Here is a 15,450-nt window from a genome sequence, read left to right as displayed (position 1 = left end):
TCAGGGCTCAGCAACTTCCAGAAAAGTTACCAGTCCCACGGCTTGTCAGGCCAAGAGACTGCAGGACGTTTTTTGGCTCGGGGTGCTCGCGTCGCTCCCCGACCACGGCCTCCATAGCCCGCCTGACGGCTTCGTTTAGATGCCCGACCTCTGGAGGAAGATGTTGGGGCGTCTGGGACATACTCTTCGTCAGAGGAGTCATGCAATTCTGAACTCTAGATAGAAATAAATAAACAATGTAACACATATACACGCGTAAATGCACTAAGTTTGATAAACAACGTCATCCAGAGGGATACACGAGTGTAATCACATATTGAAACTTTACTCGTTCGTCCTAGCAGATTCATGTTATTTTGGTATTAGGACAAGTTAGACTCAATACAGCATTCTAACGTAATTCCTTTATTATTTACTAAATGTACTAAATGTAGAAGAGTGGAAAACAGCAAAACAGGCGAGATGCTGCAGCACTCCGGGCACTCCTCTCATGTACTGCGCGCGTGCACAAATAAAGGGGAGAAATCAGAGGGAGGGACCAACAGTGTTTTGGGAGACGCTGCGATTCAAACTCCGGACACGAGCTTTAAATGTCTATTTTTTTGTTAATTTAAACTCTTTTTGCTGTTTTTTTTGTCTTATTTTGTCATTTTCACCCTTTTTGTGGTTTTCATTTTAAATTTCTTGTCAATTTCATCTGTTTTTGTTGGGATTTTTGTCTAGTTTTTTGTCATTTTCAATCTCTCTTTCTGTTGTTTTTATGTTTAGTCGATTTAAGGCGTGTGTTATGCATGTGTACATTATGTACCAAATCATGTGACCTAAATTTGTAGCAGACAGCGGGAATTGATGGGATTCGTAATCCGTCACTGTGCCGCTATCTCGCAATGATACAGAAATCTCTAACAAATCCATGGATCCAGACTATAAGCCGCATCACTGTCAAAATCTAATCACTTGGTCCTTGTGTCATTTCTGACCTTCACTGAAAATTTCATCCAAATCCGTTAGTCTGTTTTTGAGTAAAGTTGCTAACAGACAGACAGATTCACGATCGTCACATAACTCTGCCGAGTAAAAAGACACTCCACCTGTGATTTTAGTAAAACTACTCTACTGTAAGTGACTAATTAAAGCAAAAAGGCCTGTTCCTGACCGACTTCAGAAGTAGGCTACGAGTGAGATCCAGTTTCAGATCAAAATGTGGGTCAAAGGAGGAAAACATTGTGGTTTGTGTTTCACCTCTTCAGAAGGTGTCCGAACACCTCCGGTTCCTCCTCGGCTGCGTGCTGCTGCTTCCTGCTGTCTCCTTGCATCCTGACGCTGGCCCAGCTCACCATTTCCTCCTCCTCTTCCTCCTCATCATCCTCATCTTCCTCTTCTTCCTCCTCCCTTCCCTCTCCTCTCTCTCCCACCTCCTCCCGATAAGCCAGCCCCCCCAGAGGGCTGCTGCCGGTCCCGGAGGTTCCCTGGACGCTCCGGTTGCTCCCGAACGCTGAGTCTGCGTCGTCCTGCTCGGCCAGCAGCACCTCGTCGATGTCCGTCTCTCGGTAGCAGCGCAGAGGGACGGCGTCCAGGTCCGTCTCCGAATATTTCAGCGTCCGGCGGATGATGCCGGTTTTGGGGGACGTCCCGACGACGGCCGGGGGAGGAGTCACCAGCTCCACCTCCACGTGCTGCACCTCGTGGTTAGCCGACAGCAGCGGCAGGGAGGACGGGGGAGTCGGGGTGGGAGACTCGCTGGAGTTACCACTAGGAGGCGCTGTGGAGGCTTCCAGGGAATCTGCAGAGGAACCAAATGAAATTTAAACTCAGTAATGTTAAAATGTGGCTGAAAATTCTGATGGTTTTTGCGACTGCACTTTGGAATACATTCAAGGCTTTTGCAAATTTCCCGACTGACTGACCTTCAGTTATTAACCCTCGTGTCGTCCTGCGGGTCAAAATTGAACCGTTTTAAAGTTTGAAAATGTGGGGAAAAAATATATTTTCACAGTGAAATGTCTGATGTCCACATTTTCAACATGTTTTGGAAATTTTTGAACATTTTTTTGAAAAAAATGCAAAAAAAAAAAGTTTCTTCAAGAACAAAAAAATCAACCAAAATCCAGCAAATTTTGCTGGATTTTGGTTGATTTTTTTGTGAATGTTCTTAAAGAAAACATAAGAAGTTTTACTGATATATATGTGCAATCACTTTAGCTATTTTTAGGATTTTTTTTGGAAGATTTTTACTCATTTTTGAGAATATTTAAAATATTTACAAGAATTTTCTTGCCAAATTTGGGGAATTTATTTTTATTTTTTAAAAACACTTTTCAGGGAAACTTAAATTTGGGATTTTTTTACTGAATTTTTGGATTTTTTCAGACAAGGAAACAACATCTTGTGGTGCCCATAAATGAAGAAAACAGGAGGGTTAAATACTTTATGCTAATTTATGAGTCATGTGGTTAATGAATAGCCAGAAGCAACCTCTGATACCACCTGGATGTGTTTAGTTTAGCTGGATTTAAATGATAATGCTGCTGATATTCTTACAAAAACTCAAAAACTCTGGTTCCTACAAAAGATCTAAATATTTATGGACTAAAGCATAGTTTTGTCTTGTGGGTACTCTAGTCTTTAGGAAGCAAGCAGGTGGGAATGTTTTATTTATTGAGGACTATTCTGAGTGGATTAATAGTCGTTTGGTGCTCTAGTGAGTATTTGGGGCAGCAGGACAGTGTATGTGGGACTGAGACTAAATAAACTACAGAGTGTGATGGTGGTAAAACAGCATGTGACCCAGTGCTGCTCTTAGATTTCAGCCCTGGATCACAAAATATAGCTTATCCACACAACTACTCTGCATTATCAATGAAGTCTTGAGCACACTGTATTTAATTTCTTTTACTTCTTTACTGTCATTCCTCAACGAACTAATCATATGTTTAATGAGGTGGAAATATCATCAAGAAAATAGAGAATAAGTTTCAAACATGTTGTTTAAATGGTTGTATTTTAACTCTTTAAGCTTCAGTCAATTCCAGCCGTTTTCAGTACAAAAAATCGCTAATATTCTATTTTTAAATTTAAAAAATGACGAAAAATACAGGGAATATTGGACGCACATCGCGAGGTGCATTTCCTTGAAAACGACCGATTCGTGGATTTTATACCGACTTCAGGACATGTTTTGGACAAAATAGTTTACTGGCTTGTGTCATCTGGATGTAAAAGGTTGGATTATGGCCGTTTTTTGTGGAATCTTTTTTCTGTGTGTAATAATGAACCCGGAAATGTGAGTCGCGCTGTGTGCGTTGAAGCCGTGTATAGAGAACGGATGGATGAATATTTGTTTTTGTCGGACAAATGTGTTTTTCTCACCCGCTGTGGTAATCGCATCTGAAAGTGGTTTATACCGGCGGATTCATGAGAATCTAAGCTTTCCATCGGCGTATAGTGTTTGTATAATCGCGTTTGCAGCCGTCGGACATTCTTGAAATTCCTATGCAAATTAGTAGGTGTACCTACGACGCACTGAAGCGTAAAGGGTTAACCTAAAATGTGATATTTTCCTAAAACCTCATCAGGAAATTTTGATGCAATGAGTGGAAATGAAATTTAAGTCCTAAAATGACGGCGAAAGTCCTGTTGCTCTATTGTAATGGCCTAAAAACACAAACTAACCCTGTAATTATTTAGCCCAGTGGTTTCAAAATTGAGTAAGAAAAGCCAGAATTTAATCAAGCCATATTTCTTTCAAAACATATTTTTAAAAAAAATCCTGTGAATCTGCAGCTCCTAACCCACTAAACGTGCACTCAGGACTATAGTCTATGAATTAAGATCATCTGTGACTGATGGGTCCAGCTACTAGCCTATATTAAATTACTATGAAATAACATTATTACTGTTAGGGCGCTGTGTCCTCTTGTGTTCTCTTCTTCCTTTATTTTGGAGGACGAAGAGCTGAAACGTTTGAGAACTCCTGGTTTAGACGAATATATCTTAGATATTTGTAAAACTCTTTAGCGTTACTGCTGAACTACATGTTCATGTTGTTTAGATTAAAAAATATGTGTTTCCTTGTGTTTAACAAATAACCACACTGTTGCTGCAAAAGATCAAGGGATTGTATTTTGCTGTACAAATAAAGAATTAAAAAGAAAAAAGAAGCATTTTCTTATATTTAGCTTTTTGCATAGCAGTCCTAAAGAACTGAGTTTGCCGATTCTTATTAGATACATGCAACACTTGTTAGTAGGATTATTTTGTTGGTAGCGGTGTTTTCGATGTTTATGTTTAACATTTTTAACATTAAGTTTGTGTTTTTGTATTGAGTGAATAAAACTTTGCAAAGAAATATGTCCATAAATTCAATAACATATTAACCCTCCTGTTGTCTTCCTTTATTGGCACCACAAAATACTGTGTCCTTGTTTGAAAAAATACAAAAATTCTGCAAAAAAATTATTCCCCAAATTTCTGAAAATTTGCAAAACCTTCAGAAAATTCCAATAATTCCTAAAAAGTTTCCTTTAAAGGTTTGATTTTTAAAAACTTCCCCAAATTTGGCAGGAAAATTCTTGTAAATATTTTCAAAAAAAGTTTAAAAATGTTCCAAAAATCCTAAAAAAACATCTAAATTGATTACATATATACAAGTAAAACTTCTTATGTTTTCTTTAAGAACATTCACAAAAAAATTCTACCAAAATCCAGCAAATTTTTTTGCGAATGTTCTTAAAAAAACATTTTTTTCATATTTTTCCACCAAAAACGTTCAAAAATTTCCCAAAAATGTTGAAAATGTGGACATCAGAAGCTTCACTGTGAATTCTTTTTTTTTTACATTTTCAAACTTTAAAAGGGGTCAATTTGACCCGCAGGACAACAGGAGGGTTAACTCTGAATACGCTACCATAAATGACATTCGGCGACACTGACGAGCAGCGCTGCTACTTGACAGACTTTTCATCTGTGTGTGAAATAATCTTGAAAGAACAGAAAAGGAATAACATGAGAGACAATGTGCAGAAACCAGATGCAGCGTAGATGGACGTTGCTCTCACTTTTCTCCCCCCTGCCGGCTGCCTCCTCAGCAGGAGTCCCGAATAAAAACTCCCACTTTGCTCGTGCGATCCTCTGACAGTGAAGCGAAGGAACCGGAGCTGCACATCCGCTGTCCGTCTGCAAGACACGTGCAGAGACAAAGGAGATAATGACTCTGCAGTGCAGCAGGAAAGGAATAATCTGACATTTTAGGGAAATAATCACCTTGTTGCAGGGAGTTAGAGGAGAGAAGCTATATGAATGTGCTGCAATTAGCTTATGTTAGTTAAAGACTGGAGGCAAGTCTCTTAAAGTAAAAATACATCTACCAACATGTATGAATCTCACTAGCTGAAATAGACTTGCATCTCTTTGATTGAACTAATGCATTAACACAAATCAAGGCACATGCCAAGCTAGCCATTTAGCCCTGCTTCCAGCCTTTCTGTTAAGCTTAGCTAACACCTCCAGGTTGTATCTCAGCACTAAGTGCACAGAAAATCTTGTGTGTCAAAGATCATTTAAAGCCAGCCAAAAATTCAAAACCAGCCAGCACCAACCTGTATTCCTGAGGTGGCGGCTCCGGTCTCGTTGCTCTGGTGACTGGACTGACTGGATTCTGGGGAAACACAGTCCCTGTCCCCCAAACTTCCTGTCACCCCACTGGAGCTCCGCGAGGACGAACCTCCCATCGCTCCATTCTGCTCCACCTCTGCAGGTTCTTCCACCCTCTGTGGAGCACCGTATCCCTCCACCTCATTGCCCTGTCCTTCCTCATCGCAGCCCTCATCCTCCTCTGCAGAGTCGAGCACCACAGGACCCAGAAGAAGGATCTCCCTCCTCCTCTGCTCAGCCCTTTTCTGCTGAGCCGTCGGGCTGAGCGGCCGGCGGCGCTGCCTGGGTTGATGATCAGGAGTTTGGTCACTGTTGGACTCAGGCTGAGGGTTTCGTCCCGGGTTGTTCTCCGTGAGGTCCCCCCACTGCTGTCTGGAAGTCCAGCTGACCGGTGCCTCCTCAACACTCTGATTAATGAAGAGCCTGCGAGCAAGCTCAGTGCAGTCCCCTTTCTCAAAGCAGCTCAGGTCTCCTCTTCGGTCCAGAGTCGGGGACCAGGAGTCTCCGGTGTACTGTGGTGGCTGTCGGCGGTGCAGGGTCGGGGTATCCGGAGCTCGGAGCTCAGTCTGGAAAAGCCTGGGGTCCCTGATGGGAGAACTGAACTCAGTGGGAGGATGAGAAGGACGAAGGACACGTGAGGGAAGAGCAGGAGAACTCTGAGCTGCTGATAAGACGGAGCTCTGATGCTGGGTTTTCTGAATGCAGTCCTCCTGCTGTGTGTCATTGTTGATATGGGAGTTCGTCTCATGTGACTGCAAGACAGAGTTTTCAGGCTGGTGAGAGTCTGTGTTTTCAGTTGCTGGCGTGGGTTGGTCGTTTAAAGGGATGTTCATCTTAAGCATTTGCTTAAACTGTTGTGCATTTGGAGCTGATTCTCCAGAGTTTGAGCTGCTTGCGAGCTCGCCTAAAGCGTTGTGCAGTGAGGACCTCCTGGCCTCGGTGAAAATCGACGATACTTTGGTTGCCTCCTCCGCCAGCCTGCGGGCGACTTCAGGGCTGTGAGCTGGAGACGAAGATTTGCTGTCGCTTAACTGGTTCAAACCCTCGACTCCGTTATTGCCAAGTTGTAGGATCGCTCCCTGTGGTGAAGCGCTCCTGTTGCAGGTTCTGTGTCTTTTGGAGGCTGGACTTCCTGCAATAGTTCTGTCCTGTCCCGACCAGTGAAGGGGGCTTTGGGGTTCTGCACAGGACCCAGGTCTGGAATGAGGCCTGGATTGGAAAGACAGTTGGTCAGACGCTGGGCTCCGAGGCAGCCCACAAATAGCCTGGCTCCTGTCTGCGAGGTGGTCTTTGGGGTTTACGCTGATGTTCTGCCGCTGAACAGGAGACCCGGCCCACGACTGACAGCGTGGCTGTTGGTTGTAGCGTGAGGATGAGGTGTGCTCGAGGGCATGGGCCAGTTTAATCCTCAGTAATGGGGAGCCAAACTCCTCCACAGCCCTCTGGGTAGCTGCCCTGCCGATGGGGTCCAGGTGAGGCTGGCGAAGGCCGGGGGAGAACGTCTGCTGGTGACTTCCCGGAGATTGGAACGTCAGCTTGGGACTGGAGCTGCACGATGAATCAGGACTCCCAAACCAAACTGGGTCGCTGAAGCGTTTTCTGACGTGGGAAGGGGTCGATCGTTCCTCTCTGGTTCGTCTCTCGCACACGGAGTTTCGTGGACTGTCCAAAGTCTTTACATTCGACTTTTCAACGTAACTGAAGGTGACCACAGATCGCTTCCCATCGCTCTGGCCGATGGGAGGAATGTGAGGAACCTTCCCCAAATTTGGTGAAGAGTGGACGGGCGAACTCCAACGCTTGGCAACTGTCGGTGAGCTGCCAGCTTGCTGGAGCTGGAAGCTAACAGAGTTTTTAGACGGAGACTGGCTGTGTGTGCAGTCCTGAACCAGGCGGTGAGCCGTGGAGGCCTTGCTGACCGTCTGGCAGGTCGTCTGGTTTGCTAGCTGAGAGAGGAGCTCCGCAGGACTGTCCTGAACCGAATGCCCCTGAGCAATCCCTCCTTCACTCTCCCCAAACGGCCCTTTTCCTGCATTCTGATCTGGGGCAGACCTCACTTCCACATACAGATGAAGGACTTTTCCAGACTGGGACATGACCTCCCTCGCTAATGAGGACAGAGAAGCAGAAGTGGAGCAGAGAAGGAGTTGGGCAGGGTGAAAGAGAGGTTCTTCTTTGTCCTTTCTTTTTTTTGCCCTTTTTTTGTGAGTCGGTTTTGGTTTCTGCTGGTGGTAGGTGTCAGTTTATTTTAGACGGTCTTTCTTCTGCCTCCCAGAGCGTCTGTGTGCAGAGCAGAGACACAGCGGATGATCGGCCAGAGGACAAACATGCCCACGGGACACCTCCAGCAGCTCCCTATTCCTCATACCTGTGAATGAAACAAAGCAGGGACTGTTAGCTTATTCATATCCTCGGATGACGCTTGACACACAGACGATATTCTAGTATTTGTGACGTTCACACCACAAAGATACAAAAGCTTCGGTTTGCTTTGTTAGAACGGCTCATTGGAAACCTGCTCATACCTTTCTGATTCCTGATTGGGTGGCTGTGTTTCATCATTTCTGCATCCAACATCCAAAAATCACACATACTTTAAGCGACGACTGATAAACTGTCATTCTTGGCACAACTACTTTCATGTAGCACCATGAATGTCTTCCAGGAAAGACTGTCTGAAATTGTGTGCTGATAGAAGCATATTTAAGAGATACCCAGCCTCCCCTTTCTTTATAGATGCCAACTTTTCTCTCCCTCATTTTGCCTTTAAACACAGAGTCTTGGGTAGCCAGACTATTTTTAACACTGACACAAGGATGTGCAGAATGGTCTGACTGCACCTCAGCATCACTCTGTTATAACAGAAAAACAGGCACTGGCTTGTTCATATTTCGAAAGGGCACTCATTGACATACTTTGAACTTCAAAATTTCAACCCTAGAGTGTTATTGGAGGACTTAAGATATTTTACTTTTGTGACATTTTTCAGAATTTTTAATTTTCATGTTGAAATTCAATGTTACCAGATATGGTTCCTTGCCCGTTAGTGGTTTAAAAAAAAAAAAAAACAGGAAATGTGTGTCATCACTAGGGCTGGCCCGAATAGTGCTTTCTGGCCTTCGAATATTTGGGCCCTATTCAAGACGAATATCCGAGTATTCGTTCCGCCCCGTAACATCCAAAGGGGGGTGGGGGGCAGCGGCGGCGGGGCTTGTGGCAGAGATGGACCGAATATTCGGATACCAAAATTAATATCCGGATACCACCGTAGCGAACAAATATTCAGATATTCAGGATATTCGAGTCCAGCCCTAGTCATCCCTTAGCACAACTACTCAACCATAAAATATGTGAGTTTCGTCCACGAACGATGGTTAGTTTTGACGTTTCAACCGAAAATATGGAAGAGGACCGAGGCGCAAAACTGGGCAAAATGACAAAACAGCATCATAAATGTCCCTGAATTGCTTATTTTGTCTGACAAACAGGACCGCAACTGATTATCATTATAAATTTAGAATAATCTACTGATTGTATTCGTAATAAATCGATCATTTTAGCGTACAAAATGACAGAAAATAGTAAAACTATAAATCAGTGATGTTCCTACATGGCATGTTTTGTTGACAAACCAAAGATATTCAGTTTACTGTCATAGTGGAGGAAAGAAAACAGAAAATATTCACATCTTAAAGGCTGGAATCAAAGAATTTAGACTTTTTTATTCTTAAAAAAGTTTCTCAAACCAATTCATCGACTTTTAAACCAAGCAATTAATTGAGGCAGCCCTAATTTCTACATGAACACCTTCAATCAGACAGATGTTAATATTGTTTGAGGTTTTTAGCTGCATATAAATGCAAATCTGATGCAGTAGAAATGTTCATTATCTCCAACCGCGCTGTAACTTTTTAACTTCGAAAACTGGAGCTACTTTTTCTTCTTGCAGCCCGTTTCTTGTCACACTGATTTTATCCTCACACCGACATTTTTATCTCAGTCAAGCACAAAGTTTTCTATTTTTTGCAATCATTTTTTCACACTCATGTTCCTGTTTGTACCGAAAATGTGCGTTAAAACCATGCGTGTGGAACTGCAGATAATGACTGACAAAGACATGATTTGCTTTCTCAAATCTCCAGGGAGACGTCAGCACTATGCTCTGTCACACTGCTGCCTTTAGGATTTGAATTTCGCCTCGAAGATCATTTTCTGAGGAATATCTGAGGTGTGTAGCTGAAAACATGGTGTCTGAGGGAACGTGAGCTCATCCTGACAGGAGGGTAAACAGGAAATTATCCGACGCTTCCTGTCCTGCTCTCTCACTCAGCATTGATAAGACCTGGTGATGGAGTTTATCTGAGACTGAATGAGACAAGTCGACAATCAGGATTCACTCAGGAATCCAGGATATGCACAGGTTCAAATGAGTCGTAGAAGATCTGCACTGAAAACAGAACATAAATGAATTTCTAGTTCACCCAAATTTAGAAGACTAATAATTTCAATGCCCCTTTTTTAAGTAGATAAATCGTTTTATTCAGGGGTGTCAAACATGTGGCTCGTAGGCCAAAAGCGGCCTGCCAAAGGGTCCGTAGACGACTTGTAAAATTATAAATTTAAAATAATTTCTAGACCCTGACAAGGTGTTTTGATCATCAGGTAAAATATCAAATTGTTCATTGTTCTTTTGTCGTTTTGTGCCTTGTTTTTGTTATTTTGTGTTTCATTTTTGTCATATTTTATCTTGATTTAGTTGTTTTTTGTCTCATTTTTGTCGTTTTGTGTTTCCTTTTTTCGTTCTTTTTTGTCTCGCTTGTGTCATTTGTCCATTTTCTTGGCACTTCCTGTCTTGTTTTTGTTGTTTTTTGCCTTTTTTGTGACTTTTGTTGTCTGGATCATAAAGTAAATTACTATATTGTTCAGTTCCAGATAGCTGTGACTAAATGTTGTGTTCCTTTGTCGACACTCTGTGATCTGGAAGTTGTAATGTGGAAATGACAAACTGAGGCTTAATATTGTTGAAATTTCACTACTTTTTTTTGAGAAATTTCATCTTGTTTATAATGTTTTGTAAAAAAGATAGTTCATTAAATGTGACCATTTTCAGAACATACTTTGTTGCACTAAAGAGACGGAAAAATGTGGTTATTTCTCGGTTATTATGTTCTGATTTTAGCCCATGTCAGATCAAACTGGGCCTCAGAACTAAAATGAGTTTGACACTCCTGATTTAATTCCTCTCAAATGAATAATATGTATTGCTGCAACTTAATTTTAAGAAAAGCCAACATGAAGATTTTAATTTTCCAACTTAAATATTTGCTTTACCTAAATGTAAAATGTAAAACACGATTTTGAGATGACTTGCAACTAAAAAGTTTGATGAAATGTGGACATCAAGGAGGGGGATGTGCAATGCTAAAGGAGCAGCACACATAATTGTTTGCACTTCTACTGAAATTAAAACACCGGCTGAAAGGGAGAAAATAAAATTTAAGGTAAGACACCAAAGCAGATTCAGTATGTGACCATAAGTGTAGCTCAAATACACTTTTTACAGAGCAATTAGCTACATTTCATCAGATTTTTTTTCAGGAATCGCTGTGATGTTGATGCAAACGGATTAATAAATGCAAAAAACATTAAACATTTAGTACCTCATCTCTCCAACTCCAACATAATTCATGCACCCAACAACAAACTCTTATCACAAAAATGTCTTTATTATTCCACGTTTCAATCCATCGCGGATAATAAACCCAGTCGAGCTGAATTCCCTCCAATTCTCGTCGCTCTGTTTCATGCAGAACGACTTTCCACGCCAATAACGCCGCAGACAACAGAACTATTGTGAAAAAAAGTCACTCAAACGGCGATGGTGATCTGCAGCCGGCTGCCAGCAGCGACAGATTGTGGCGGCCTTATGGTAGCAGTGGGAGACAACGTGCACGTCGAAAATCCAAGTTGACAGAACAAAGAGAACTTGCGAGCAAGTTGGCACGAAGGCGAGCCAACTTTCCCCCATCTTTAACCCCAACCGATGCTCCAGCTCCACTTCAGAGACGTCACATTTAATCTCACCTCCAGCCCAACTAGCTCTCCGTTAACGAATCCGGCTCCTGCAGCATTTGGTTTGGCTGTTTCGCTGCAGGGCCGGCCCTCTAATGAAGCTTTTACTATTCATTGTGGACAACAGCATTAACCTTCATTTGAAATGCAATAAAGCGTTTCTCTGTTTCTTTTACTGCCTCTCCATTTGTCACACTGTGTTTCACACCTCGGAGCTACTGTTCCCACGGCTACCATCAACAATAAAGGCCTTTGTCCAGTTGTTGGTGCCTCCAAGGGCTCCTATTGTTTAAAAAGGTGTGATGAAGAAGACGAGGCTCCTCAGCTGGTGGAGGGATGAAGCAATAATCATCACCACCAAGAGAGAAAGTGTAAGTTTACACTGAAACAGATGAATTTAGCTCGATTTTAGTTTGGAGATCAACTAACTGGTTAGACTTTTGCAAGGAAAAAAACAGTCAAAATTCTCAGATTCTAGCCTCTAAAATCTAAGTATTGTCTCGTTTCATCTCTCCTCTATGACAGTAAATTGAATATCTTTGGACTGTGGACAAAACAAGACATTTTAGGACATTAACATTAACATTTTATTAAAAATGTTAAATGTAGTAAAATATCTGTAGCATTTCCCCCAGGATTAGTAACACCCATGGGTGCTTAGAAAATTGTCGGACATCTAGTTTCCAGGTTTTTTAAAATTTATGTCAAACAAATAAACAAAGAAAATCCACTTTAATTTTTATTTTTCCATGATTTATGAGATTACAGGTTTGTTAAACTGCACAGAAAACCTGCTTGAACTCTCTCTATTTCTGTCCATGCTTGCTCTGCTTCCATAGGGGTGCAGGACTTTACATTATAGTTATAAATGGGTCCACGGTGAGTAAAAATGTGACAGGAGCTAAAAGAAATTGCTTCTTCACTTCATCACAGCAGACAGAGTTGCTGGAGGATCTGATCTACAGAGAGGAAGTCTGCAGGGAAGACGACGGCCGGTATCGATCCTGCTCGGAGCTGATGAGCCTGAACTTCGTTTGTGCCCCTCTGATCCATTAACTCATCATCTGACTGACACAGATGTTGATGGTAGCGAAGCCAGATGAAGTCGGTGGAGCACGAGATGGACGGCGATGGAGAGAAAGCGTAGAGGATGAAGGAGGGATGTCAGGATGGAGAGAGGAGAGCTGGCAGTCGGCCAGAGGGATGGGAGTGTAGAGTTACAGTTGAAAGCAGCAATGCAACTGCACATCTGACACAACCCTCTTCTTCTACACAATAACAAGAGACTGGAGTCCTCCCTAGACCTGGTGGTATCTTGTCTTGCAAGTCATTCTGGTTCTCTAATTGTAGCAAAGACGACAAAGCTTCTAAGGATTTGCAGCAACAGATTTGACAGCCTATGATCATTTACAACCTTTACCTCCATGTTTGAATGCACACAAGAGCACAAAATACAAAGCAGTACACAGGAGGTCCACGGTTTGCGACGTCATCGTTTCATCGTTACGTTACGAGTGGAGCAGATGAATACATAGAAGACAGCTTTGTTTCCATTCTCTGGTTGTACTCCACCTTGGATTGTGCTTCATCCACTAACTTTTTGTCCTTCATTATGGCTCCCAAATGTAAGTCAGACTCTTCTGATGCTTCGAAGAAAAGCAAAGCCGTCTCCATGGAAGTGAAATTAGACAGAATAAAATGACGGGAACAGGAAGAAACACCGACCAACATGGGTGAAGTTGTAAAAACAGGTCAACACACTGTAGCGACCCTCTGTGATGAATGAGTGAGACTTTATCTGGTTCTCTGCTGGTTTATTAAAATTGTGTTTTTATGATTAAAATATGTGTTTTGTCTGTCTACAAGAAAAGGGAAGTTAAAAAATACTACTGTCCCTCTGTGATTATAAAACTACTTTCATACCAATGAGCCTTGTGTGCAGTAAAACCTTTTTACATGACAACCTAACATTTGGATTGTGGAAAAGAAATGTGCAACATTTTAAAGGTTTTATCATTCATACTTTGGGAGAATCACTGTAAATGTGCCCAAAACAGCGGCTGCAGAAATGGGTTAAAATCAGAACCAAATTTGAGGCTGAATTTTAGCAGAAATGTGCCTAAAGTGATGCTTTAAACAGTAATAACATCACCGCTTGTTGATGTGAAACAGGGAGCACAGTGTCTTGTATTTGAATGTTTAACTGGTAACCCTTACAAGTCAACATTTAACATCCTTTCTTCTTGTTGAAGCTTTTATTGCAGCAAGGTTTAACACATACCAAATTAAACAGCACAACTTCACCTTTCTAGTAAACCTTGTTGCTTATCTGTGCAACAAAGTGCCAGTGAGAAAAACTCTTTTGAATATTTCTATCATAGTGCCAACAGTGCATCTCCACAGCTATTGCTCTGGTTTGAATTATTCATAAACTCTCACTGCAAAGACATGTTAATATCCAGATCTGTTCATATCTATGCAAAGCAATCACTGCACAGATATTTACATATCGACTTTGCATATCTGGTTTGCCACCTCTGCAAGTAGGCGACTGTATGCCAACACTTCAGTGATTTAGATAAAGATATTTCCGTTAGGAAAGCGTGAAGCACATTTTTATTTTCCACCATCACGGCTCTGATATCGCCAGATTCCAGACAAACTCACCGACACAACTATGAATAGGAATCTCTACTGCCAGCGTTTTGTAATGAGATGCAGGCAAAAACATCATATTTTCACAGTGAAATGATAATAAAGTTTTATAGTATCAGTATTATAGTATCAAATGATGGAAAACCTGAAAAAAAAACAGGATATAGCATGTTTAGCTAGCCTTTATAATGACCAAGATAAGTGCAATTACCTTAAGAACAGCCCAGGCCTCACTGAGTTAAAGCTAAAAGCTGGTAAAAGATGATCCTACACGTATGACACTACAAGAATCATGTTAATTCCCCATTTTTAAGGTGGTGCTAGTACCGTCCTTCTTCGCAGATCTGAACAATAATCTTAAACCCTGGATGCTGCAGTGTTGGTGCCCTTGAGCTCCCAGTCTTCTGACAGTCGTCCAACTTGGCAGCAGTTCTGGTGGGACGCCGCCGTTGTGCCAGCAGTTACAATAGAAAAAGACCATTACCACTCGCCACCTGCCACACTGGGCCTGATTTACAGCGGACCACTTCAATCACACGAATTAGTCAAACTTGAACACGAATCAACGAGGAAACTCCCCTTCCAGCAGCCTGCTGCAGTATTTGTCTACTGTACTAGTAAAAGTTGCTAATGTGCAACTTCAGTTGAATTTATCTGACAAATGTAGATTAAGATTTTACAAACAAAACCATCTTGTGATTGAGTTATAGATTAAAAGACGAGAAAGTGGTTAAAACAATCTCATATTGAACCTGCAGCAAATCAGCAATTAATTTCTTTCGGACAAATATCTGAGTCACTTTATGTAATTTGTATAAAAGCCCTAAATAAATTTGTATAGAGGAAAAAAAAATAAAAGCTTGCATTTATGAACACATTAACCCTTTACGCTTCAGTGCGTAGTAGGTGTACCGCCGGCGGTACACCTACTAATTTGCATAGGAATTTCAAGAATGTCCGACGGCTGCAAACACGATTATACAAACACTATACGCTGATGGAAAGCTTAGATTCTCATGAATCCGCCAGTATAAACCACTTTCAGATGTGATTACCACAGCGGGTGAGAAA

General features: G+C 41.9%; 1 protein-coding gene across 7 annotated transcripts in view; it reads right to left on the bottom strand.

Annotated features, from left to right (window-relative positions):
* LOC110960741 (PH and SEC7 domain-containing protein 1-like) overlaps nt 1-15,450 on the bottom strand; it is a 111,450-nt gene that overhangs the window by 69,097 nt on the left and 26,903 nt on the right. For 6 of the 7 annotated variants that reach the window (XR_007937912.1, XM_051939256.1, XM_051939255.1 and 3 more), the window contains exons 2-4: nt 5,598-8,020; nt 5,058-5,175; nt 1,243-1,783 (exon numbers count right to left, since the gene is read on the bottom strand). Coding sequence is in view for 6 of the 7 variants with exons in the window: in XM_051939256.1 (XP_051795216.1) it covers nt 1,243-1,783; nt 5,058-5,175; nt 5,598-7,748 (2,810 nt within the window). In the remaining variant the exon portion in view is untranslated. Of the gene's footprint in view, nt 1-1,242; nt 1,784-5,057; nt 5,176-5,597; nt 8,021-14,590; nt 14,731-15,450 lie in introns of those variants that run through there. The other variant, XM_051939253.1, reaches the window with a different exon arrangement.

Source organism: Acanthochromis polyacanthus, chromosome 19 (genome assembly GCF_021347895.1).
Source record: "Acanthochromis polyacanthus isolate Apoly-LR-REF ecotype Palm Island chromosome 19, KAUST_Apoly_ChrSc, whole genome shotgun sequence".
Classification (NCBI taxonomy): Eukaryota; Metazoa; Chordata; class Actinopteri; family Pomacentridae; genus Acanthochromis; species Acanthochromis polyacanthus.
Note: the sequence above shows the minus strand (reverse complement) of the source record. Positions and strands in the feature narration are given on the sequence as shown.